The sequence below is a fragment of the Populus euphratica genome, unplaced genomic scaffold (genome assembly GCF_000495115.2).
Source record: "Populus euphratica unplaced genomic scaffold, PopEup_1.0 scaffold1667.1, whole genome shotgun sequence".
NCBI lineage: Eukaryota > Viridiplantae > Streptophyta > Magnoliopsida > Malpighiales > Salicaceae > Populus > Populus euphratica.
Genome location: NW_011501507.1, coordinates 4,776 through 31,540, shown reverse-complemented (window position 1 = coordinate 31,540; position 26,765 = coordinate 4,776). Strand labels below are relative to the sequence as shown.

The 26,765-nt window shown below is 34.3% G+C and overlaps 1 protein-coding gene across 4 annotated transcripts; it reads right to left on the bottom strand.

Moving 5' to 3' along the window:
* Window positions 1–25,604, bottom strand: LOC105117977 (inositol hexakisphosphate and diphosphoinositol-pentakisphosphate kinase 2-like). Of its 4 annotated transcripts, none has more exons than XR_840848.1 (31): window positions 25,295–25,604; window positions 25,099–25,158; window positions 24,968–25,014; window positions 24,284–24,367; window positions 23,735–23,798; window positions 23,163–23,316; window positions 22,469–22,539; window positions 21,382–21,486; window positions 20,256–20,348; window positions 19,084–19,158; window positions 18,362–18,447; window positions 17,454–17,660; window positions 17,271–17,370; window positions 16,035–16,105; window positions 15,437–15,518; window positions 9,481–9,639; window positions 9,260–9,302; window positions 8,287–8,369; window positions 8,099–8,161; window positions 7,950–8,024; window positions 7,521–7,646; window positions 6,096–6,337; window positions 5,799–5,843; window positions 5,028–5,094; window positions 4,589–4,660; window positions 3,810–4,063; window positions 3,675–3,732; window positions 2,697–2,864; window positions 1,798–1,872; window positions 501–822; window positions 1–143 (listed from the first exon to the last, which is right to left on the bottom strand). XR_840848.1 is itself a non-coding variant. In XM_011015809.1 (30 exons), exons 1-30 carry the CDS (start codon window positions 25,376–25,378, stop codon window positions 553–555), a joined length of 3,186 nt encoding a protein of 1,061 aa, XP_011014111.1. In that variant the 5' UTR covers window positions 25,379–25,603; the 3' UTR covers window positions 215–552. The 4 variants fall into 4 exon arrangements, 1 of the variants encoding a protein (XP_011014111.1); XR_840847.1 differs by having other exon boundaries at window positions 501–825; window positions 25,295–25,603; XR_840849.1 differs by having other exon boundaries at window positions 501–825; window positions 25,313–25,603.
* Between the last annotated feature and the right edge of the window lie 1,161 nt (window positions 25,605–26,765).

Sequence of the window (26,765 nt, the reverse complement as noted above, 5' to 3'; positions counted from 1 at the left end):
TGACAAAAAAGGAGACAGAATGGCATAAAAGGGATCATTTGCGTTCCAAACATCAAAGCACCATCCAATCCTGTATTGTTCATGTAAGAAACGCTAACCGTAGGCATATCCCAGAAGAAATCAGATCTCTTTAATGAAGTAATTTGGCACAAATTGTTAAAGTAACATTGCACATCTTCTAAAAACCAAGATCCCATCAGAAATGAAACTCGTCTTCAAGAATGTTGTCCTGTCCACCACTACTGGTATGATAAACTTACAGTAAATGAAACTCGGAGAAGCCTGAACGATTGAACAAGCTCGAGATGGTATCGTATCTTTTATGAATATTTGCCGTTAAAATATTATTGCACAATTATAGGACAGGGTTCACTTTCAACGATTAAAAGTTCTTAGCATGCTCCGGAATTTCTTTCCAAGAGAGCTCAAGCACACCTCAGCCGTTAAACCAATCAGCATACCTTACAGCGAAAGAACTATGATACGAAATAACCAAAGAACTGTGAACATGGAATGTTCACTTGTGAAGGAAACATGACAAAATTTAAGAAGCTACTTTCCATTAGCACTTGCATGCTTGTCATGTTTATGGAAGGGCCAGAGATTAACAAGGCGCTCAAGGACTGCTGCACTTTTTGAGAAGTAGCCTGAGAATCCTGCAGGGGTGGAAGGTGGAGGAAAGTCTTCCGCTGGCATAGCAAAAGGACGAAACATCATCTCCATTTTCTCTAATGTTAGATAGGATCCCACTTCTTGCAGCCTTTCTGGACCCATTATCGGAAGAGTGTGCTCCTGATGCAATGAGATGGCCTCACTGTCCTTCTTCTGACAAACCAAACAGAAACAAACTTGAGCTTGTTAAGATGGCTCATACAACTACGCCTAGTGTAAATAGTATTGCGTACTAATAATATCTATAGTATCTGATCATTTTGGAAGGCAATGAGGTCATCTTGGTAGAATGTAACAAACACCAGCGAACAATAGAAGAAATCAGGATGTTCAACTCTCTCCTTTAAGCATGTTTGAAATCTGTTGTACAATCTGAAGGAGTCTAGACAGTGCGTTGACAGAGCCACCACTTGTTCAGCTTTACAATGTGGAAAAGAATTAGTGATAGAAGGGGAGGAAAGGGGACCCGATGGGGAAATTTTTACCTTCCCTAGTTTGTTTGGATAATTAAGGGGAGTGAAGGGGGTAAAATGTTAAAGGGTTATTAAGACCCTTTCTTTTAGTTGGAGAGATGATGAAGTGGCAAATACAGTTTAAAGGGTTTTATTGTCAACGGGATAAAAATGGGTTTCTGAAAAAGAAATTAGAAAGCATATGTCAAAAAATTATAGAGCTATTCACCTCCCCTCCATTAAAGAATATGGAGAGGCCATCTAAAAAAAAAAATCCGCTCCGCAGAAAAGGTTAGAGAGTCATTAACCTCCATCACCTACACTTCTTTCCCAAACACATCGTTTACTATCCCAAGGATATGTCTGCTAGGTCATAACTCCAAGCAGTGATGATTGCCAGGTTATAATGATTTTTCAAGTTTAATGCTTTGCTAAAGTGAAATTCAATTTGTATTTCCAAACATTAAAAGCAAATAAAGGGAAAAATATTACTCTCTCCCCTTCTTTCCATGTATATGACAATAAACTTCCTACATAAAGTTCTGTGGCAGCTTTCCCACTTTAATTTTTACTTTCTTCCTTTTCCTTTGGGAGAAAATAAAATTAAAATGAGAAAAGCAGAGCAGCACAATTACCTGGGAACTCTCTTAGCAACAAATGAATATATGCTTACCTCCAATGGAAACAAGTCTGCACCACGGCTGAAAGTCATCTCTATGCGAAACCTTTTTGGGTCTTCTAAAGCGACCTGCAATATCAATTTTTTACAAAAAAAAAAGAAAGAAAGAAACTGGCTTCCTAAGTCTAAGAACTTACTATCTCCTACTGAAAACATAACATGTTACAAACGGACACCATTCTAATTAGTCTACTTCAACCCAAACATATTGAAAAGCCTAGAAAAGGAACCCTTCTAGATGTTCAAGGGTCAACATATTGCACAAGATGTCAATCACAAATCGTGTTTCCTACTCACAGACATGAATATGAATAGGAGACACTTTCCATCAGATTGATACCATTCGAGGCACAGTACCCTTCAGTGTGAGTAGGAAAACCAGTCCCTGTACATTTTGATCCAGTTGAGCACATTCACGTTTTCTTTCAGGCCAGGGAATGGTTCTACTCTGCTCCAAAATTCAAGAAATTGCACTGCACCTACTCCCACACGAGAATTTTAAACTGTGCATTAAAGCAGAAGGTAGCAGGTCCAACTTTAAGCTATTCGCATGCAGCTTCCTCAAAGTTAATACCACATGGAAAATATGAAGTTTCAGGTTAGAAATGACTTGGAAACCCACCTTTCTCTATAACTCAGCCACAGAGACTCAAAATCATGACGACTTCCAGTTAAACACTGGCTTCCTGCTAGGTTCCTAAACTGAACTAGTTCAAGGCCATAGAAACCGTTTCTGGGTTGGACAGCCAATTAGGGCAACTTGAAGAGTACACTGGCTCTAGCTTTGACTGAAATAATTTTATAGAACTAACAGTCTAATAAGCAAAAAAGAAGCAAAGATAATTAAGGTAATCAAGTAGAAAGAACATTCTAAAAATAGTAAGTGTTACCACCTCAGTATTCTCAAACATCCTAAGTACAATATTGCTCATGTAATCAAGCTCCTTGGTTTTGTATAAACGCTCCAAGGCACTATGGCAAACAAGGCTATCCTCTCCTTGAAGAGATTCATCCAGGTTACAGTAACGGAGAACATTCATAAGGGAATGGATATGTGATTCCTGTCATCAAAGTTTTAAGTTGCATGATATAAACTTCTGACGATATGATGTGTCATAAGAAAAAAATTATTCCTGTATATCTGTATGAAAAATAATTATTCCGCTCATATCTAATTTAAGTAAATATTTCAGATTGTGCAGAACTTAAGAAAGTCAACAATGATGAAAAGTAAGAAAAAACGTGCAGCATGCACTCAACATATCAGCAGCAATACACCCCTTTTTTTGCCAAAGTGTGAAACGAAAGAAGTAAACCTTGTTTCATTGAAAGAACTTGAAGAATTGAGTCTATAAAAGTCGCTATTCATCAACATTGGGGGTTCTCCTCCCCATACCATCAACATCATTAGCACTGAGATACAACAGCATTAACAGCGGAAATATTCAAAAAAGAAAACCAAAGTTTTAGTCTAATAATTGGAAATCCCATATTAAAAGTTGACTTCAGAAGAATAAATCCTGTCTTTTAAGACAACTCTGTACTTGAAAAGTGATTAAACATTTTCTCAAAAAACAAAACTTGAAAAAAAAACCAAAGAATTTTTTTTTTTTTTTTTTTTTGCCCCCAGAGAAACATAAATCTGTCTTCTTCATAATAGAATTTAAGCAGTTAACCAAGGATTCTTCAACCCTCTGGCCAAAATTTGAGATAGTGAGATTATTTAACTGATCAATAGGTGTCTATATTAATTCCAAGATCTTAACAGAGAAGCTAGTATTACCCAAAATTGTTTCGTAGTCGAAAGAGAAAGAGAGAGAGAGAGATGTATGTCCTGTTGTAGAAAGCAGGGGACAAGGCATTTTTCTTACCGATGTAAAATAGAGGCGTGTACGAACATGGCGGTCTGGTGTCTTTACATTTGCATACCTGATTAAAAATGAACATTCTATTAATCAGTTATTCTATATAAAGTTGAAGCATCAATTGAAGGTTGAAATATTTACTTTGGATCCAAACGGTATTTCGTCTCTTTATCATCATCATCATCCTGATCCATTGATATTTCACTAGTGGTGCTGGTTCTTCTCATGTCTTCATTCTTGATGAAAAGCTTCGACTGATAATCTGTGTCTTCCTTATCATTCTTCTTAGAAGCTGATTGTTGATCTTGATTACATTTTAATTCAGCAACACTAATGGCTTCCTCAAGTGTGTTCCTCAGATCAATCAATATTTTACCCAACAAACGTCGAGCAATCTGAATTGCAAAAATAAAAACAGAAAAAAAAACTAAGTATCTTCAAGTATGTATCAGTAAATGAATAGAGTTAGAAACAATATATATTAGAGACTAAAAGCAATGCAAGAGAATCAACAGATTCACACACAAAGGTGAAGGAAGTCAATCTTGATTATAACTCCAAACATCAATCAATCTTGTAGTGCCTAACCTGCTTCTCCCACCCTGTCTGGATCTCTATTACTCGGGGAAGCATGTTAAAATAGTGTTCAACAGTTCACATGTTAAAACAACAATGTGACTTCAAATATGGGCAAACAACCTAATGGTAGTTTACCCTGTGATCAAGTCATTGATCTAGCCTGAGTATATATAATTGTATGAGTATTTGGTATCTTTACTAGAGAAATATTTATCAGAATGCTCATGGTTAACATCAAAAATATGTTTGCCAAATATGACATACTGAAGAAATAAAGCATGCCTGTCAAGTTAATTTATTTTGTCAAGTAAAATGTGGAAGCATCAAAAAAGGTACTTCACCTTCGAGCCAATCTTCAATTTCTGCTTTGGATTAATTCCATACTCGTTAGGAATGACACCATCAGCAAGTAACTGCAATAAAAATTTCAATACTCAGAGAAATACATTGATGAACCAATAATTGCAGATTGTCATGCATATTTGCAAGAGAGAATTGATTAGCTATGTATATACTTCTTTGCCTCTACAAAAAATATTTCATATAATCAACAGTCATGTCAAATGCATTCTTAATTCAAGATACAGGGACCACACACTAAAAAAGAAGCCAGATATTGCCATCTTAATCAGCATATCATGGGAACAGATTTACAATATCTTTATGACATTCAGAACCACAGTTGTAAAGTAGACCATATCTGATAATGATGAATAAACAGACAAATATGAAATCCTAAGTTAAAAATGTATAAATTGTTGGATTAGAGTCCATGTATACCTGAGCAACTTTGAAGAGTTCATCCAGCCCCTCTAGATTAAGGTGAGCATTGTGCAACAGATCATATCTGTAAATGGTAGATCAAATAATAAATAATGTAACAGTCAGAAAACAACTACAGTGAGAAAGGCATGATACCATGAATCTTCTATAAAATTAACATGCCAAAGTTGTTTGAATAAAGATAAGCCCATCAACACCGGTATAAATTAACTTTGATTTCATGTCCATTTTGAAGCAACATTACAAATGAACAAATATAGATATCCTGCTTCGACATGCATCCATCACCCTTTCAAATCAATGCAGCAAATATCAGTCATGCCAACATGCATAGGCAAATGGATGTCTTCTTAATTCTTTACACATTTTACATGTAGCAATGCATCTCACTATATATCAATGTCAATACTGAGCCCATTCAGACCAGCACAAATCAGCCCAAACCATCGCAACTTGTGTGTAGTCTCTTAATCTCAAAGATCACCAAATACTAAAAAACACTAAATCGACAGGAAGCAAGACAATGAGAAAAACACATGATGCGAATATGCAGTAGAAACTGATAACACAAGAAGCAAAGAATCTCAACATTCATGACAAGTACACAAACATAAAAAGTGTAGCATGGCTTAAGCTTAATCCCTGTTTTGGGAGCCATAAAATGATTGGAGGAATATTTTTCACATCCATGATGGTTAGAAGGCAATAATTTTGTATGGGTGCAGTATTACTTTATAAGTAAGCATAACTTGGGAATAGAGAACTTACTTGCAAGAGTCATAAATATCAGGGATTTGTGTTATGTCAAACCGTCTGCATGTAAATCAATAATTAAGTGTTGAACAATATGGCAGTTTACCAGAATTGCTCTATCTTATCAACAGAAATACCAAAAAAAAATTGTTTTTGTTAAAAAAAAAAAGATGCTGAAATGCCATATTCTTGAAATGAATTACCTTAAGATAATATTAAAATATATGTAATAGGAAATGCAAGAGCAATAACCTGAATTATTTACACCCATCACACAATCAACAACCAACACAAATAATAGCAACCACTTACTCTTTGCGTTCATTATACAAGTCTCTTTCAAGCTTCTTCCAGCGAGCATACATCAACAAGAATCCCTCACTTCCACAGGGTAATCCAGCAGCAATACGATCTATATCAATGTTTGTTTTACCAAGAGCTTTTGCTTGGTCATATGGTGGAATTACATCATATGAGCCTGTCTCTGTAAGTTTTTCATCTTCATCCATGGCGAGTAGTCTCACTTGTTCTGTCACCTTCTTCGTCAATTTTGCCTATCCACATTGAGCCCACAAGGAGAGGGAGGTGAGAAGTTTGGACAAATTTTCCATACCTAACAATGAAATACAACTCATGGAAATCTGGCAACTTAACAATGAAATACAACTCATGGAAATCTGGTAACTTGAGAAATTGTTACACAAGAGAAAGGGAAAAAAAAAAACCAGTCACAAAGTTAGGAATTTTTATTACTACAGTGTAACCGCCATATATCAACTAAAAGTGAGCAGAAGGCACACTACATAGTTGGTTTAACAATGGAGACCTTTTCAGATTCCAGACAGAAAGTAATCCAACTACCAACTACAACACAGAGTTTGGCCAAGTGGTGTTAGCAAACTGATCTTAAGAATCTGTACAAAATAATCCACTAATTCACCACCAGACTATAACACACATGGAAATCCTAGATAGAAAATACACAGAAAATTTTCACCAAGCAAGAAGTGCATTATTAAGCCTGATTTGCATGCTCAGGAACTATTGGGCTCCCCCGTACTAAATAATCCACTAATTCACCACCAGACTATATTGCACATGGAAACCTAAATACATAATGTGTACAAGATCTCCTAAGCCAGGTTTGCATGCTCAGGAACTACTGTGAGTAAAGCAAAGTAACCCCCCCCACCCCAACCCAGTACGAATTCTCTTCTTATATGAATCACTTAAAACCTCAAATTCATTAAGGAAAAACCTGGGTCCATATATAAATGACAATAATGATAAAATTATTTAACAGTTATTTTGGATGCATAAAAATACAATAATGATAGAGGAATTAATCATAAATAAAACAACTTAGAAGTGAGTTTTAAATCAAAAATGATTTGAAGAGAATCATTCAATCAGTTAATAATGGAGTTAAGACAGAGTTCCACTCTAAATAAATAAAACTTCTTTTTCTGAAGTGCTGCAACACTTCGCATCTACAAGAATAAAAGAAATTTGAAGTTATAAGCCCGCTCTGACCTAGATCAATGCAAAGTTTTCCTAAAAAATAAAACAAATAAAAAAATAATAATTCTTGCTGCCAAGGCCTTAAAGTAAATATGAGTTTAACGAGTGTGTTTTGTATATTAATATAGGCATGCAGCAGCACAAATACCCACACATGCGTGTGAACCTGTGTGTATAGCATGAGGCTAATTGTGTTTCACTTGCAAGAATACTCACCAGGTTAGGGAGAAGTTCAGAAGCATTTGAAGGTAGTCCAGCTCCATCAGTCATCCAAGGACATTCAGAGGATCCATTGCTATTAACTATCTTTGCAACAGAAGTTATAATCTCATTCAACCTAGCCTACAAAAATCAATAAAACAAAAGGAAATCACCGTTATAATAGAGCAGAACATCATTCCAGAATTTTGGAGATGATTGGGCCTAGCAAACAATCAAGTAGAAGAATGCAATTAGTTTATTCATATTGGAAATTCTCAGGACAAGCAATGTTCAATAATAATAGGAATAGAAAAAAACTTCGGGTATGCGCATCATCTGAGTTTAACATTTTTTGGGTAATAATCTTAGTTAATTACTGGATGCTAAATTCAGTCAAGCAAAAGACAACAGAAGTGCTAATGCATTTCATGGAGCCAAACAAACCTTGGCTTCTTCCATCTCAATGCTGGCATTGTCAAGTCCATCCAGCATGGAGGAATCCTTGCTAACAAGGGAAACCTTGATAAAGTTTATTTAATCAGTTAAGAACTCAATATCCAAAAGCGGACAAAACTAAAGAAAAGACCACAGACCAGAATTGGTGTTAGCTGTCCTTCCAGGTCAAGGAGGCCCTTTGCAAATGCCGCTGCAGACATCTGTCAGACACTACTTGTAAGTGACGTGTGGCAATTCAGTTCATAATTGGAATAGCACCCAAATAAGAAAACAAAGCGACCTAAGATCAATTACCATTTTATTTATGTGAACTACTATGCTATACCTGTACACGACCTTCATCAGAGCTGTAGATTTTAAGGTCGTGACGATATGTACTATGAAGACGAAGCAGGCCTGTCCCTTCACCTGAAATTTTATACGTCTCCATCAAGAGAAGCAAAAATAATAAATCTTGGAACTGCAATCACCATAGTTTATGTTGCTCTGCTTGTCAATGAAAAAAGACTCCCAAGTCCAAACTTAAAAGTGGCATGCATCCATTCAGAGCAAAATTCATCCTAAAAAGATAATAATTACTAAGTGCACTGGAGAACATGTGGCAACAGGATCATAAATCTAAGCCATGTGCATTCTGGTAAACAGCCATGGCCTAGAAATTAAAGATGGCATCGCATCGATCGATAATATCTTCTATTGAGGAGCTGTCAACAAGCATGAATGGCTAAATCAAGAGAGATGACATAAGTAGTTGAAAAAAAGGTCTACCAGAACAGTTAAACCACGAGGAAAAGCCATAGGCAATTAAAAACTAAAACTGCCAGATACTAAAGCCCAATAACCCCCAGAACTGACTAAATAAGGACTTCAAAAATTACCCTTGCAGGGATGGAAAAGCAGCACTAAAACTAGGTAAACTAGTTGAAATTGCCTGAACTCCCATATATGTATCTGAAGTCACCTATAATTCATTTAGTTGAAAATCTTGTGCATATTATATAATCAACTTGTGAAAACATATCAAACAAAAACATTGCAGAGTACATTTAGTAAAGCTGCCAATATGCCAAGGCATTCATGGTGATATTACCACAAGAAGCAATTAATTGAACAAGGATCAAGAAAAAATTCTGAGCAGAATAATTAGACCTAAACTCGAAGTTCTTGTCAGTCATAGATGGCCGAATAACAACTTTCAGCAAAATGTTGGAAGAGAGGCCTAAGAAAATCTTGGACATACATATGACTAATGATCATTATCTCATTCAAAAGGGTAAAAAAAGGTTCATTATCTTGACCTGGATACATATTATTTCGAAAGTATCTACCCAGTTCTTCTGCCTGCAATGACATCAGAAAAGCAGAAATGAAAATTTTTTAAAAAAAAAGTAAGGTTATTTTACAGTGAAAGGTATGAAGGATTTTCCGTAGTATTGCTTCATCGGAGCAATCCTTGGATTGTCACTATGTACGCAAAATAACTTAAATATGAGATCAGCAAGACATCGATAATTAATACCTGCTTTCTGCCAGCATGGGTAAGAACACCTCCATATTTAAGAACCATGAGAGCTTCAACTGGTCGCTCTTCCTCACCTTCACCATTACTTTTCGGAACTTTAACCCACTTTAGAGGTTTAAGCTGGACCTTCCTATAAATACCAGAGAAATGTCCCCCCTGGAAAAAGAAAGAATTCAAACACCAGAAACATAATGGCAATATGTTAGGATGCTTAAACAATATATTAGATATGGCAATTTGAAGATGCTAATCAACTCTGTTTCTTAACAGCATTTTTTCTGCATTGTTGAAATACTTTCACAATTGCTAAATGCAAGTTGAGCCATTAACATCAATGCAATCAAAATGGCACAAGCGTATAGTGAAGATAAAAGTAGGGTTTTCAAGCCTTAAGGTCACAAACCAAACTACAGAGAAATCTAGAGAAAATTCTCTGATTTTTATTGAATCTAAATAATAGTATTGATCTCTATAAAATAAACTAGATATTCCTATTTATATTAGTACGAAAATCTTTTATATGAAATAATTCCTAATGAAAACTTAATTAATAAAATTCAACTAGCATTAGAATTTCAAAATAGTAAAATACTAATTAAATTAAAAGTTCTAAGCTAAATTGGAAACAACTAATTAAAATCCAAAATTTACTAGGAAAATAATTAAAACAAGAAAGCAATAACTTCATGCTTCAATCTAGTTCATACACTTGCAAGGAAAATTATCCTACATCCTAGAGTTGAGTTCAGTATTTAGAAAGTACTTATAAAGATCAGCAACATTGAAGGTCTTTGATATGCGCTTGCTATCAGGAAGATCAATAACATAAGAATTGTCATTGATTTTCTTCAGCACCTTATACAGACCATACTTCATCTTTAGTTTATTACAAGTGCCTGCTGAAAACCTCTCCTTGCACAAGAAAACCATGACCATGTCTCCTTGAAATAATTTAACTCGCCTAACCTTGTCTACCACGTGCTTATTTCTAGCAGTTGTTTCTTCCAGTTTCCTCCTAGCCTGTTGATGCACAACTTCCACTTGTTTAGCCAAATTCTCTGCTGACTTCCTAAACCTAGCAGCTTTAGGCAGTGAATTTAGACCGAGTACAAGATTTGGAGGCTTCATGAACACAATCTCAAATGGTGTCTTGCCAGTAGCACTATGCTTGGAACTATTGTAAGCAAATTCTGCCTGAACCAAGCCAACATCACACTATTTAAGCTTATCTCCACAAATGTCACGAATTAGATTGTCCAAAGCTCTGTCTAGAAACTGTTAGGTGTTTGTGGACAGCAATATTATTAAAATTCAAGGAGAATTCAAACAACTTCCACAAAGTTAGCCAAAAGTGACTGACGAAACTGGTATCTTTATTAGACGTGATGGATTTTTGAACACCATGCAACCTCACTATCTCCCTAAAAAATTCTAACCACACTAATCGCATTTATAGCCTTCTTACAAGGTATAAAGTGTGTCATCTTTGAATATCTTCCCAAATATGTTTAGGCAGAGGTAGAGGCATGTATAAGCCAGTGTTTGGTGATTGCCCTTTAGTTGTTTGATAAGAAAAACAATGTTGAACAAATTTGTTGGTATCATGCTTGAGACAAGCTAGTAATACTTATCCTCCAAAGCTGACATTGTTTTATCTCTTCCTTCATGACCCTTATATCCATACCATGCAAGTCTCGAATCAATTTCTCATGTAGGGATGTGCAATGCATACACAATTCATTACCTTTCATTAAGTAACCATCATGTATATGGAAATCTCTATCAGCGCGACCGTTAGAACTCTTTTCCCTTATCTTCTGAAAATCAACATCTTAAGCATATAACTCCTTCAGACACTTAAAATCTAAAATCTCACTATAAAAAGTGATTAGTAGGGCACCTCACCTACTCAAAGGTTGTTTGTTTTTGAAATAAAAACCGTGTTTCATGATTTTTTGAAAAAAAAAATTTTGCTTGTAATTTTTTTGGATCGTTTCAATGTACTAATACCAAAATAATTTTTTAAAAAAAAACATTGTTTTCATGTATTTCGAAGCGAAAAGACACTTTAAAAAGCCATCGCTGTCATACTCTAAAACACTACCTCAATGCATCAACCACTTTGTTCTAAACTCCAGCTTTATGCTTCAAACTTAAACAAAACTTCTAAAGGAATGTAATCCACCTAGCTATCATATCTATACTAATTTTCTTCCGACTATTCAAAGACTTCAAAGCTTCATGATTTGACTATAAAAAAAAGTCTTTATCGATCAAATATGCTCACAAATTTTCAAAGCCGTTATCACAACATAGAATTCTTTATCACAAATAATCCATTTCAAGTGAGCTTCATTCAACCTTTCACTAAAAAAGAGGACATTTCTCCTGGGAAAGAACTCCTCCAAGACTCACTTCACAAACATCACATTCAATCTCAAACAACTTACCAAAGTGGGGTAAAGCAAGCACTAAAGCATTGCATAGCTTTTTTTTATTAAGGCAAAACTCTTTTTTGCTTCCTCACCCCACTTAAACCTTCCCTTCTTCAAACATTTGGTGATTGGTGCCATAATACTCTTGAAATCCGAAATAAATCTCCTATAAAAAGTAGTCAAGCCAAGAAAACTCTGCACGTCACAAACTATCTTAGGAGCAGGCCAATCACGAATTGCCCTCACTTTCTCCTCATCAACTTCAACTCCATCAGCTCCTACTACAAAACCCAAGCATAACAATTTGCTGGTCATGAAGCTACACTTCTTCAAATTCACATACAACTTGTTTTACAGCAAAATCTCCAGAATACTCCTTACATGCTCAACATGATTTGTTTTATTATGACTGAACACAAGGATATTATCGGAATAAACCACAACGAATTTATTTATGAAAGGTCAAGAAACCTGATTTATTAACCACATGAATGTATTTGTAACCCAAATGCCATGCCTACAACTTATACAACCCATCTTTTTTCTTAAAAGTTATTTTTTTGTTACCCCCGGTCAAATCCGAATTTGATGGTACTCACTCAAGTCAATTTTTAAAAAGACTGTTGCAACATACAATTAATCTAGCATGTCATCTATTTTTGGAATTGAAAACATATATCCCACAATGATTTTATTGATGTCCTGACTATCAACACACATATGTCTAACTACCATCCCTCATTGGCATCCCTCTTTGGTGTCAGTGAAGAAGGGACACCACATGGACTTAAGCTCTATTGAATCATCCCTTTATTCAACTATTCTTCTATTTTCTCCCTCAATATCTCTTCTTTTAGGCTCATTTTGTAATGAGACAACTTTGGAAGACTTGCCCCTAGTATCAAGTCAAGCTAGTGTTGAATATCACACATAGGAGGTAACTCGCCTGGTAGCTTATCTGAAATAATTTCCTGAAACTCCTACAATAACGGCTTAATAGCTTCAAGGACCTCAACTACCTTGTCAGCTTCTTCAAACAGCAAAAACTTAACAATTAAAGGATGTACTTCCTTCGTCTTCTTTAAATTTGTTTCAATTTCTAACAAAAATTGGGTAATAGTAAGGAATGTCTTTCCTCTAGCCTTTCAAGATTTTGGTAGAGAATTCCCCTTCGGATGCATCAAAGTAAAACTAATCTCACCCTTAACAAACATATAGATTTTTTCTTATCCCCCATGCCATGCATTTACATCATATTGTCATTACCTATCAAATAGCAAGTTACATGCATTCATGTCAATTACATCATGATAAACTTCATCCTTATACTTGCCTATAGAAGAGAGGAGAGGAAAAAAAACCTTTATATCTTTTTGTTACTGTTATTTTTGGTACCTTTCTAATCCAACATATAGTGTAAGGATCAAAATGTTTCTCAATATTCAAACTCAATTTAACAGTAGTTTAACTACCAATAATATTCTTGCAGCTATCGCCATCAATAATAAGGTAAAAAATCTGTTGATTTAGTATGCATGTGGTACAAAAAAGCTTAAGTCGTGTCTTATCATCAACTTTTGGTGTGAGTAGCAATTGTCTCACCACATATGCCTAACCATCATCATTCTCATACTCACCCTCATCAAGTTCACAGCACTCTTTTGAATACAATTTTGTACCTTCTCTACACTCTTCATCCTCGTATTCAACCATGTCCACAAACCTTCTCTGAGGACATACATTAGATTTAAGCCTTCTTGGTTGTATCTATAACACTTATTGGAGGCAGCTTGGCATGAGGATTCTCTCTCTTATGATTATCCCTGTTAGGAATTTCTTGAGGCCTATTTTTATCATAACTGGAGTCAACAATAGCTGGTTTAGATTGATTGTTTGTTTGTGACAACTTACATTTCTCAATAGGTGATTCGAGGCTCTGTGGTATGAACCCTCCTTTGATAATCAAATCTTGTATTGGTTGTATCCTGCATCAACAGCTTTGCTGTTAAAGCCATATTTTGCACATTAGTAGCATTCAGCAGCATCTAAAACTCAATTCTATCTCTAATGGCAGGTTTCAATCCCTCTACATATCTAGCAATATATTCCCTATTAGTTTCATGTAGGTCATTTCGCTTTGCTACTCGCAAAAATTCCGCTATATATTCATGCATGGTTTGAAAATCTTGAGAGCACCTCTGATACTTATGGAACAGAAACTCAACATAATCAAGGGGCAAAAATCTATCTCTCAACAATTGTTTCATCCGTTCCCAAGACTCAATAGGTCTTTTACACTCTCACCTCCTAGTCTCCAATAGTTTATCCCATCATACCAAGGCTTAAGGCTTCAATTTAAATTGTACAGTTTCTACCATTCTCGTATACTTGTAAAATCAATCACATTTAGCTAACCAATCAAGAAACTTATCTACACTTTTATCACCACCAAAAGGAGAAATCTCAACCTTTATACGATAATCTTGATCGTACCTATTATTTCCAACAACTTTACCTCGACCCTCTTCATCAGACGAATACTTGTAGTCATATTGACTGCAAGGATTTGCATGAGCTGGTTGATTGACAGGTTGGCTGCGAGCATCATCCTAGGCGCATGCCTCTCTTCTTCCTTAGTTCATGTTTGCGTGCAACCCTAGTGTCTCAAGCCTAGTTGTAAGGTCATCAACTCTAGTATTGATGTTGCTAAACCCAGTCTGCATTTGCCCCTCTAAAGTTGCTATCATTACTAAATGGCAATCTAGCTAATCTCAAACAGCCTACATCCTTTGATCACTGTCACGGAGATGATTGCCACCAAATGCTCCACGATTCTCTTCATGGTTCATCACTGACCTGAATGTTAAGCCACTCTTATACTACCTAATGTAGTGGTGAAGATAAAGCTAGAGTTCTCAAGTTCTAGGGTTATAGACTAGACTGTAGAGAAATCTAGAGAAAATTCTTTGATATTTTTATTGAATCTGAATAATAGTATTGATCTCTATAAAATAAACTAGACATCCCTATTTATATTAGTATTAAAATTCTTTATGAGAAAGAATTCTTAATTAAAACTTACATGATAGAATTAATTTAGCATTAGGATTCTTAAATAATAAAATATGATGCAGAACAATGCCCAATGGTGTCCCCACCAAAATACTAATTAAATTAAAAGTTCCAAGTTAAATAGGAAATAAATAATTAAAATCCAAAATTAACTAGGAAAATAATTAAAATAGAAAAACAGTAACTTCATGCTTCAATGTAGTCCATGAACTCTTGAGATAATTGTTTTACATCACAAAACTTGACTAAACTTGTAACCATAAATCACCAAGATTTCATCCAGCCTAAACTCATTTATTAAAACAAAGAGAAGGAATAGCCATGGGTAAATGAAATGGAACAAGTTATGAACCCTTAGATATATAGAAGATAAACTTGATCATAATAAACGTGAAAAGTGACAGGATGTCTTGCATAAATGAAATATTCAAGACAAACAACAAAACCTCCTCAAGAACTGCTTTAACTTGACGTAGCTTTTCAGCATGCTCAAAGTCTTCTGCCTCACTATCACTTTCTCGACCTGGCCTAATAGCAAAAAAGAGGAGCAAAACCATCAAAAAATCATAATCAGCATTGAAAAAAAAATTATATATGGACAATGGAATCTCCATTGTTCTTAGCAGCCTGGCTAGATATGACATGAAGACCAGTCTCAATACTATTACAGAAACAATACTCAGTGCTCTGAAGCTTGTGTCCCTATTTCATTTTAAATCGTAAACTTATGATCAATATATATTTCAGAAAGCAGATCCTCATGCCCTAAATAAAAGTTGAACTCCATCTTCCAGATTATAAGCATCAAGTAGACAAATATCTGCTGTCATGTATGAATACATTGGCAAAGCTTTAATGCATGACACTAACAGTGATAAATAGATCAGCCACAAAATTTATTAGCAAAGAGCGTTTTAAACAAACTGTTGATGGTGGTAAAAACCAAACATTTTGAATGCACATTCATGAAATTCTATAATGTGTATCATTAAAAGGTAGAACAATAATAAAAGCACAAAGGAATTGTTGAATTTCAAATGATACCTTGTACGAGGTACAAGTATTCGTGTTGCATCTAGCAGATCTTGTAATTGAACAGCACTTTTAAGTTTTGTCTGAGGAAGAAAGGAAAAAAACTGATATAAAACAACTTGGTAGGACTACTAGACAACAGAAGAGTAAATGAATAAAAAAGGGATAAAGATATCAGCAGTACAGTTACTTTTAGGAATTCTCTGATTGAGCCCTTGTATTTCAACTTTTGGCAAAGAGAGTTAATACAACTAGTCTCCGTCTAAAAATGCAGCTGATAAGTCTAAAAATGCAGCTGATATGACCATTATCTAAAGATATATGTCCATTATGACAATATGTGTGAGAAACGTCATCAAGATGGAGAAAATTGGCCTAAAACATCAATTAGTTTTGTAGATTAAGAAAAATGCTAACAACACTTGCAACTACACAAGTATCCAAAGCTGGGCTACCCATGCTAGCTGGAACTCTGGCCCCACAAACTTATTCCCAACACTGTGTAATGATGGGGAAGAATCAAGGGAGATAATGCCATAAAGGGAAATGGAAGAGAAGGCAAAGACATAAAATGGGTTTTATTTATTTTTCCTCAACATAAAATGGGAATCAAATAAACTAAAAATAAATATTAAGAGGGTTTTTTATCAACAAACTTCTAATCTCCAAACACTTGATTATTTTTCTTATCAACATTCTAACCCTCAATCTAATTTATATTTTTGATAAACAATCTCATATCTCATAATTTATTTCAGCTCAATGTAAAATGAGAATCAAACAAGCAAAAATGGGACACGAAGAGGGTTTTTTATCATCAACCTTCTAATCTCTAAACAGATGAATATTATTTTTTATTGACATGCTAATCCAAAATCTGATTTATCTTTTGATACACAATCTCATATCTCATATATAATTTTCTGTTCCATTTTTTTTTCAACTTTATTTTTTCATCGATATATCATATATCTAAATTTGGATAATGATGATGATTAACCACATCACTCATTGATGTGCCAACCAAATTTTCTCCATCTTGATGAGATTTGTGCCACATGTAATGTCACAATTAGACAGCAGCAACACCGGTATTTTTAAATGTAGACTAAGGCTATGAACTTATTTTTTTTCTTTTAGAAATATACAAGTGTATTTGTCAAAATAAAAAGCTAAAGACTCAATTAGAAAATCATTAAATGAACATGTACCACTGATGTCTTTTTATCCCAATAAGAAAGGAATCACCTCAGATCTGGGTCGTCCCCCATTGTACTTTAACATCAAGTTTAGCAGCTTTTCCTCAGTGACCTTCAACTTCACCTTTTGTTTGGGAGTTCTATCACCACTGCCCACATCAAACACAAATAAGAAGGGAGATTTGAAAATCTTAAGTGAAGTAAAGATGCCAAAGAAAATGACATATCATACTGCCGAATAATGGCAATCACACAGCGTAGCTCCTCAGACTGCCCAAATGTGCCAATAATCCCACTTCCCTGACGAGTTAATCCCTCAGAAGGCTGGACTGGTTCATTGACTTTCCATGGTAAAGTGGGCGGAATTGCTGATGAAAGGTGAGGAGCTTTTGCATCCAAAAGCAACTTTCTCAGCACACAAGCAGCATCATCATAATATCTGTATTGAGAATGGAGATGGTATGTAAATCTAAAGAGATTGCAAGAATCGTGGAAATTGTAAGAACAAGAAAATAAGTAAACCACAGAAAGTAAAACAAATAAAAAGACATAACTACAAAAAGTAAAACATTCTATTAATTTCATAATCTTATGTATTATGCCAATGCAATAAAAGAAATGAAGACATCGTAATTAGTCCAAATAAAAAGCTCAACAGGTTGAGGAATCAGGATACATTTAATTGATTTTGTTTTCAGAAAAAATGCAAGGAAGAGATTGCTTTCAGAAGTTTTCTTTATTCTAGAAATTTTACTCACATGAAAAATTAGAAAAACATGTTTTACTAACCATGAATTTTCCAAAATAGAAAACAAGGGCTTATTTTGGTTTGCCCTTCAGATAGTAAAAGAAAATGAGATAAAAAAAAAAAGACACAAAAAACAGCACTTGCTTTCTAGGGTTGGGAGTATACAATTGTCAGTAGTTCCAGAAAAGGAGAAATAGAAAACACTTGTCTAAGAAAGTAATTTTCATTTTACAATTAGTAAGCGTGTTTCTACTGTTTTCTGTTTTCCAGAAAAATGGAGATTTTCCACAAGTAGACAGGTAACTTTTTAGACTAAATTGCAAACAGCATACGACTGGTTGAGCAAACATTAATGAAACTAAAATTGACCAAAAAATTATATTGACCATTACTTGTAGGAATTTTTCACAAAACTCCATCCATTTACATCACAAACATATGATCGTCCTTCACAACGCAGGAGATCAAACCCACAAACCTGCAAGCAACAAGTATAATTTAGAATTGATTAGCAATACAATATCAGTAAGGAATTAGCATTACTAATATGAAAATAAAATACATGAATCACATGGAAGGTTAGTGTAATAATTCACGGGAAGGAAGTTTAGCAGGCAGGAATATCCAGCATTGAAATGATCAGCAAGCACAAACTATGTACTTAAAGATGACTTTGAAGAAGACACACAAGTCTTAACCAGGAAGTCTAGGCTAAAGCAGTTGTACTAGCAAGAATCAAGAGGCTATTGTTGAGTTATTAGTCAATTTTTTTCCCAAAAAATAAAAATGAAAAAAGTTCGCATAAAACAAAGCTGACAACACTAGCAAAATGAGCTCATTGCTCTGGATAACTAAATCATGTCGGGTAAGAAACACCAATGAAGCAACCGATCTGATGCACCTACGCTTATCAATCATCATTGAATATTTAGCACCACTCATCATTGCAGGAGAAAGGAACTGTTGCACTTTGCAAAAGCAATAAAAACTAAAACAAACAGAAACCATTCTGCATATGATATTCATGAGTAGACACAATCAAGTTAAGCAGAACGATGATATCTTGGAAGCCAGAAAAACACTAATCAACTAAAACCAGATTGAGATCACATACAGCCTGACTAAATGCAATGCAAACATCTCTTGCCATTTGCTTCTCATTAGGTGTCAGTAACACAGGATACCTCACCTGTCAAACACAGTAAGAGTTAAATCAGGGCCAATCATCATATAACCCTAAACCTGGAATATAAATGCATAAAATCGACCAGCCGTGTCATGACTTCTGATTTCAGTATACTTGCATTGGAATAAGAGTACTTGTATGTATGTATGCATGCATGCATGTATACTGGAAATTTTACTTCTCTTATTTAATCCATTTCTTATGAGTTTAGCAATCCATCACTTGAGAAGCAAACTTAGTTCAGTTAAGAGTAGTGGAATGAACAAGAAAAGTTTAAATTGTAGCTTAACAATGCCTCGCAATTAATACACAAAGTTAAAATTCAAAAATTAAAATGTACTTATGTTAAAGTTACTGGAAGAGTCAATTCAATAGAAGCATCATGTCAATTCTGACACCTACAGCCTAAAAGCATTATTGAACTATGAGCCATGAAAAAGAAGCATTTTCCAATTTAAGAGAACTATACCTAGCATGCTGGTACTCTAAGGGACGTGATATGGTGAGAAGAGGCAACTGCACATTGCTTGGCTAGCTAGAAAAAAGAACTACTGCTCTTCAGTTTATATCTTTTTTCCGCAGCATCTGTTTTCCTAAACTTCAGAGCATATGACTTTCAATGCACTATTTTCCAAAGCATAAAAAGAGAAACATGGACCTCACATCCCCAAATGTGGTCAAACCATCTAAATATTTGCATAGTGGATATCAATAGTTACATTACTCCATAATAATTCTGTCTGTTTTTTCTCTTTGGTATTCCTTATGACATCAAATCAAGCATGCACAGGTAAACTTTAATATCAGTTACAAAATTGACTCTTCAACCATGTTTTAACTCTAATTAAATGTATTTCAACAAGTTGGAACGCCTAAACAAATCCAGTTTTCCCATGCTTTAATATCTCACAAGATAGTCAGATATTTGCAGAGAAACAATAAAATTTTTAGTGCATTAAAAAAACAAAAAACACAGCAGAATACAAAGAAGCAGCTGAGAAACTGAATCTGTGTGCATCATCACTCATGCACACATACAATATATATATAGGGAGGGAGAGAGATTTATTTCAGTAGACTATATTGCTACAGGGAATTACTTCCTTTCCATCAGGATTTCGCATGACAACACCATCAACAACAGGAGACTTCCTTGCCTCAGCATGTGCATATTCAGGACCAACAGTGTACACCTATAGTCATTTGTAAATGTCAGTAACAAGCAAAAACAAGATGAAGAATTCAATCCTGCAAGAAAACACAATAACAACTGATAGCATAAATGTAATCGTGCTAACACAAAATAGTTTCAAAAGAAAACAACCTATAGATTCAGAAAGCAGGATAGAACTGCAAGCAGCATGGACTAAAGCAATAACAGACCCACACCACTAAAGGTTAATACTGAGCCAAAAATATTTGAAATACCAGACACTTAAGAAGACACTGAGATGTGATGCAAAAAACACACATCATACAAAGTCAATTCTTTAATAGGTTTCTGACAAATTTGGTAAATTTAACTACAATAATCCAAGGGAAAGCCCAAAAATTTGCAAAGGAAGACCAATCAAAAAGTGAATATAGAAATAATGCAGACATGGCATTCCTTTTTTCACATAACAGGTAAAGTTCAACCTAAAGCAAAGCTTGATTCCTACTTGAATCCACAAGTTACCACAGATTTCACACTGCACATTTCACTATACAAAATTAGATTTGACGAGCATTTTCTTGTAGGAAAACACATAGTAAGTCACATCTCTCATAATGCAATACATGTTCCTGTTTTATATCACTGGTCATTTATGCATCTGAACAGCTTATTTCAATTTAACTTGACTAAGCATTTATATCAGTTTATAGGTTCAGAAGTTTTGTTCATCTATTTTATTTCCCTCTCTTATATCTGTGATATTATTGTGACAGGTTACAATTTAAAAGATAAAAACAGCTGAAATATATAATATTCTCCATTTGTATTGCTGCCATGCAATCAAATTCAAATCCTAATAACATGGTTAAATTCTGTATCTTCTCTTCAAGTTGAAATTGATCAGCAAAGGAACCTGGACAAATATCCCAACTATTTCAAATCAATCACAAGTTCTGATGAGCTTTAAAAACATATAGCAACATAGAAAAATGTAAGCTTCATCCTATCACAGAATTAACGAGTAAAACAAAACTAAAAGGGCAAACTTTTTACAGAAAACTATATACAACCTTCACATCTGTTCCTCCAGTTGGCATAAATTCTTCATATATGTAAGAGCCTTCACGCCTCACTCTTCTAACCTCTGGATGGAACTCACTTGACCGATTACCAACCTGAAATAAGACCTGATCATGTAAGTGTACTGTGATAGATAATGAAAATACGATGGATCAGCAAATACAAAACCATTCCAACATCCAAGCCATCAGACATCTTGAAATGTGAGATGCAAATAACTATATGCAAGTATCACTGGACGGTGTGCCTTAATAATTCCATAGCCATGCACAAATAGGGTGGAAAATACATGTATCTAGCAAAAGAAAAAAGGCCACACCAAGGGAGAAACAGATTATGGATCGGTATCCTTGTCTGTATACTAGTCCAGGGACAGTATCGGTTCAAACGGTTTAGTTTGGACCAAAAACATCCAACCAAACAGAATTTTTTTCCCAACATTTTGAACTGAACCAAATGAAAATCAAAACCAATCAGTTTTGTTTGGTTTGGTTTTACTTTTTTTAAAACCAAATGAGTCCAAATGGGCCAAAAAAAATGGGCTATTTTCATCAAAGCTTTGATTTTTTTTAGACAAAAATTAAGTTGTTTGGTTCGGTCTAATTATATAGTCTCAGATTTTTTGGTTTCGTTTTGCAGTTCGGTTTGTTCAGTTTTTTGGTTTCTAAAACTAAAACCAAACCGGACCAAATTTCTTTAAAAAATTTATATCTGAGAGTATCAAACAAATTCAGCTTCTCGGTTTTTTCAGGTCAGTCTTTTACATTCTGGATAATCTAGTTATTTTGCTCACCCCTAATACCAGTAGAACCAATTAGACAAATAAACAAAAAGGTAGAATCAACCGAGGCAAAACAGCAGCAAAAGCAAATTGGGTCTAAACCAATCCCCATTAGTGTTTTCCTATCTCTGTAAATATTTTTTATGCCTCGAATTCTTTCATATGAGAATCACCAACGCTTTAAGAATGCCTGCATAGCATTGCAGATTTACTTATGTCATCAGGGAAAAAAAGAAAGACAAAGAAACAGAGTTTAGCTTCCAAATTAGAAAAACAAAAGTTGTTGATAAACGTACCTTCCTAAACAATTCCTTCATACCTCCACCTGCTGAGCTGGGATAATATATCATGATACTATGGTCATCCCCTTCACAAAATTACAAAATTGGAGTCATTATCATGCATGCTAATTGTAAAGAAAGCTCTTACAAATTAATGCAAGTGCAACATGTAATGAATACAACAGTTCATAACTACAAAATAAAAAATTATAGGCAGTGTCTATTTAAAGCAACATCTATATGCAATCCAAGCACATTAGTCGATCTAGGACTTCTAAGAAAAGAGAATCATTTAATCGATCAATATGAGGGGCACAAAACACATCACTGTTTGTACAAATTGATGACTTCAGAAACTGAGAATATCAGAAAAATGGAAACACTGATTCATTGCACAGTTTTATTTTTTGGAGGTAGAAATTCAAATGATAATAATAAAGCAGTCCATACGCAACACAAAAAAGTATTTATGAACTAAGTTCTCTCATCACTGAATAATAATTATGTCCAAAGCACCAAGTTCTCGCATCAGATATACACACTTTATGTCCAAAGCATGAATAATAATTTCCATAGCAAATAGAGATAGCAGTCCATTATACAAGCATCAAGCAAAATACATGGAGCAATGCCACATTGTTGAGCCAAATCTTAATGAGCAAAAACAATATAAATCACAGAACTTGATAGATGTATGAAATATGCTCACCATCAACAGGCTTCTCTACAAAGGGTTTCCAAAAACGACTTCCATGGACCTCAACAAAATCTTCTTGTTCAATAAAATAATCCAACTCTTGATATGGAAACTCCCTATTGACAAGGGCATATCTCGGGACAGGAATTCCAAACATTTCAAGACGCTTAAATAACCAAAACAAATAGAAAATAATTGATTAGCTTTAATAAATTAAGAAATAACAATGCACATGCACAGCTCAATTAGTCATTAGTAAACTACATCGATGAGGACTAGCAGATTTAAGGAAACATATTTTGCAGTGCAATGGGTTCACCCCTTTCGGTAGAGGACTGACCAATCATATGGTCGAGCACTTGCCTCAGAACCCTCAGGAAAAAAAAAGGATAAAAAAAAAGGAATAGCTGGAAAGCATTCTTCAAGAGGAAGAGTAGAAAATTGTTTGTTGAGCAGGCACACACGCATGTGTGTGTGTGTCATAATAAACCATTGTACCAAGGCATGCAATATGTCTTACAAAGCAGGTGTGAAACACAAAACAAAGAAATCCTGAGGATAAGATGGACGTTTAGACTTTATACCTCATACACCTTCCGCCGGTCATGAAGAAGATGTTGCGGCTCCAACTCATTCACTAGAAAAGGCCTGAGTCAAAAGCATGAGCAATTTAACAGTGACCAGCATTTCATTTGGATGTGGATAGACATGAAGTAGTAGCTTGTGCAATGGGGTAATTAAGATCTATCAGGAACAGTGGACTAAATATAAAAGGAAAGTTAAAGATACACGAGCATGGCATTCTTCAATGCAATGAGATTGATCAGCCACCAGGCAGGACTACACTACTGCAAAAAAATTTATTCCACAACTTCATTATTTTCTACTCACTTTTTCATTGGATCAAGAAAAGGTTCATTCCTTGTCCATATTCACATGTCGCTGATAAAAGTAACAAAGTGCAAATTATAGATGAAAAAAAGCATCTAGACACTAATAAAAGATTTCATCTTCTCAAAGGTGAGTAGAAAATCATTTGCATGTATGAAGTTTCCAGTTGACTTTCATCTCAAGAAGCATGTGCAATTCACTAATCATTTGCACTTGGAACATGAGCAAGAAATGCTACTTACTTCCTCAAAGTGGCATATGCCTCAGCCTTTTCAAGGGGATAACCAGAGGAATAGAAAGCAATCAAGCAATCGCATATTGGCCAGCTGAAACAAGTAAAGAGTGCAACAAATCAGTCAACTTCCTTGAGGGCAGTGAAATAAAAACTCCAAGTGTGTGCATGTATGCTCAAATAAAATTAACCAGGTCAAACTAACAGAATCTTTATAATGACCAAGCTAATTAGACATGGAACTGCCAGCAATAAGTCTCCAAAACCCGCTAGTATTTGTGACTGCACAGCACACTTGTCATGATCCAAAACATATCCCCTCCTCGCATACAACAGAATCTGTTTAGTTTTTCAACTCCAAGTCTCAATTTCAGATCGGCCCCCACATCAATTAATTCCTTTTTTATAACCGAATAAAACTCTCAAATTTTAGCAGGAGAAGCACTAGTAAACAAAAGAAGTGGAAGGTAGAATTTAATTTATTTAAGAAGAAAAACAGGCAAATATAAAAACAAAAAGTCAAACTAAACAACATTTCATGATCATCAATACTGAATATAAAAACCGAAAATGTGGATTGATTTGTCAAAATATAAACAGCAAATAAAATCCAAGGATCCAGTGCATTTTTTTATTGCAATTGAAACATAATAAAAGTCTAAAACAATCACATAAAAATGAAATCCAGTCTTACTTCTCAATTGGATCTTCAAGAATCACTTTATCCCCGAAATGTATAACCTACAGCATTACAAACACAAAAACAAAAAAATCATAAAAACGAAAAAGGAAATTGTAAATTCAAAAAAGAAATAGTAAAAGTACCTCAAATTCACCAAATGCTTGTAATCTTTCAAGAATCTGTCCCATTGGAGCTGATAACAACTGAAGAAACCAAAAAAATTAAATGTATGGGTTATTAAAGCAGTAGCGAAATGTTTTGATTATATTAGTAATGATTTTTATAGTTTTCGGTTTCTGGTTTCGGGATAGAAAAAAAAATAATAAAGAGAAACAGAACCTCGAAGCCGCATTTCACCTTCTTTTCCATCACACAAACTCCAATTTTTATCTTCTCCTCCTCTTCTCCTCCTTCTGCCACCATCTCCACGTCTGCGCTTGGTTTGTTAGTTTGTTGTGATTTTGTATTTATAGACGAAGGGGAGGAAGCAAACAGAGAGAGGGAAAGAAAACCTCCACGCGCATTTGTGTGTATATATATATAGTAAGTAATCTAGAAGTTCGGGAGTGTTTGGAGAGAGGATTAGGGATGGATTCTGGAATATGCAATTTGTTTTTTTAATGGATGATGAGGACGTGGAAGGGTACGGTTGTGGATTTATAACTTCTCTAATTGATGGCTTCTTGTTATGGAATAATTTCTTACGAAAAAAAAAAGGCCCAGAGTTAAGTATGAAATTTCCAACTTCTATTGGTAATCGATTGAAAACAAGAATTGAATTATACGACATTTTATGTTTTGTTGTTTCTCATCTAAAACATTAGCATCATTTAAAATAATAATTTTTATCAGCTATAAATAAAGAAAAACCAAAATATATTTCTTCAAAACAATATGTATATTCCAAACTAAATGAAAAATGTAATTCATAAATCACTATAGAAAAATAAAGGCTTATAGTGATTTTGAACTTTTAATTTTTTATTTGTTCAATTATGAAAATAAATCACAAGTATGATCCAAATAAATTATAAATAAATCCAATTAACAAAAAATTTGTTTGAGTTTTTGTTGTATGTTAGTGCATTACATGTAGTATTTTTATTTTTAAAAGTATTTTTTAATTAAAAATATATTAAAATAATAATTTTTTATTTTTTATTTTTAATATTAACACATTAAAATTATTTTAAAAATACTAAAATAATATTAATTTAATATATATTTTTAGCTGAAAAACAGTCTACATCATATATATATATATATATATATATATGTTCTGTGGTCCCGCGGTGCGGTTATGTATAAAATCCATCCATTTGACTTCGATATTTGACCATCTTTGAAATAAAATGTAATAGGATTTTTTTAATCACTTAAAAGATTATGAGTTTAATAAAATTATCAAACGTAAGACCTTGGTTTTATATGAAATTATGTTTTTTAATTATGGTGGTACTGGGCAACAAAATATCCCTATTAGACTTCCAGCGAAGCTTTACAACAATACCGTGTTGTAAAGCCAGAAATGCTCATTTGTAAATTGAAAAGCTGTCAAATCTTTCATTCTAGACATAGGTGGTATTTTCATTGGATAATGACCGAACATCCTTTTTTATTACAATATTATATATTATTACAATTATAATTATAAAATATACTAAATCAATCAGATAAATCATTGTAGCAATTCATGGCACCACAAGGTTTTTTTAATTTTGTTCTCAATCACTCATTTTAAAAAAAAATGGCACGTTATTTATTTATAAGAAAAAACAGACATGAGCCTGATTTTTTAATTAAGATCTAA

Coding starts and splice junctions, on each gene's coding strand:
- LOC105117977 (XM_011015809.1), bottom strand. CDS start 25,378: ATGGTGGCAGAAGGAGGAGAAGAGGAGGAGAAGATAAAAATTGGAGTT. Junction 15,519..16,034: donor ATACTTGTACCTCGTACAAG/GTATCATTTGAA, acceptor TTTTGCTATTAG/GCCAGGTCGAGAAAGTGATA. Junction 3,733..3,809: donor AAATACCGTTTGGATCCAAA/GTAAATATTTCA, acceptor ATTTTTAATCAG/GTATGCAAATGTAAAGACAC.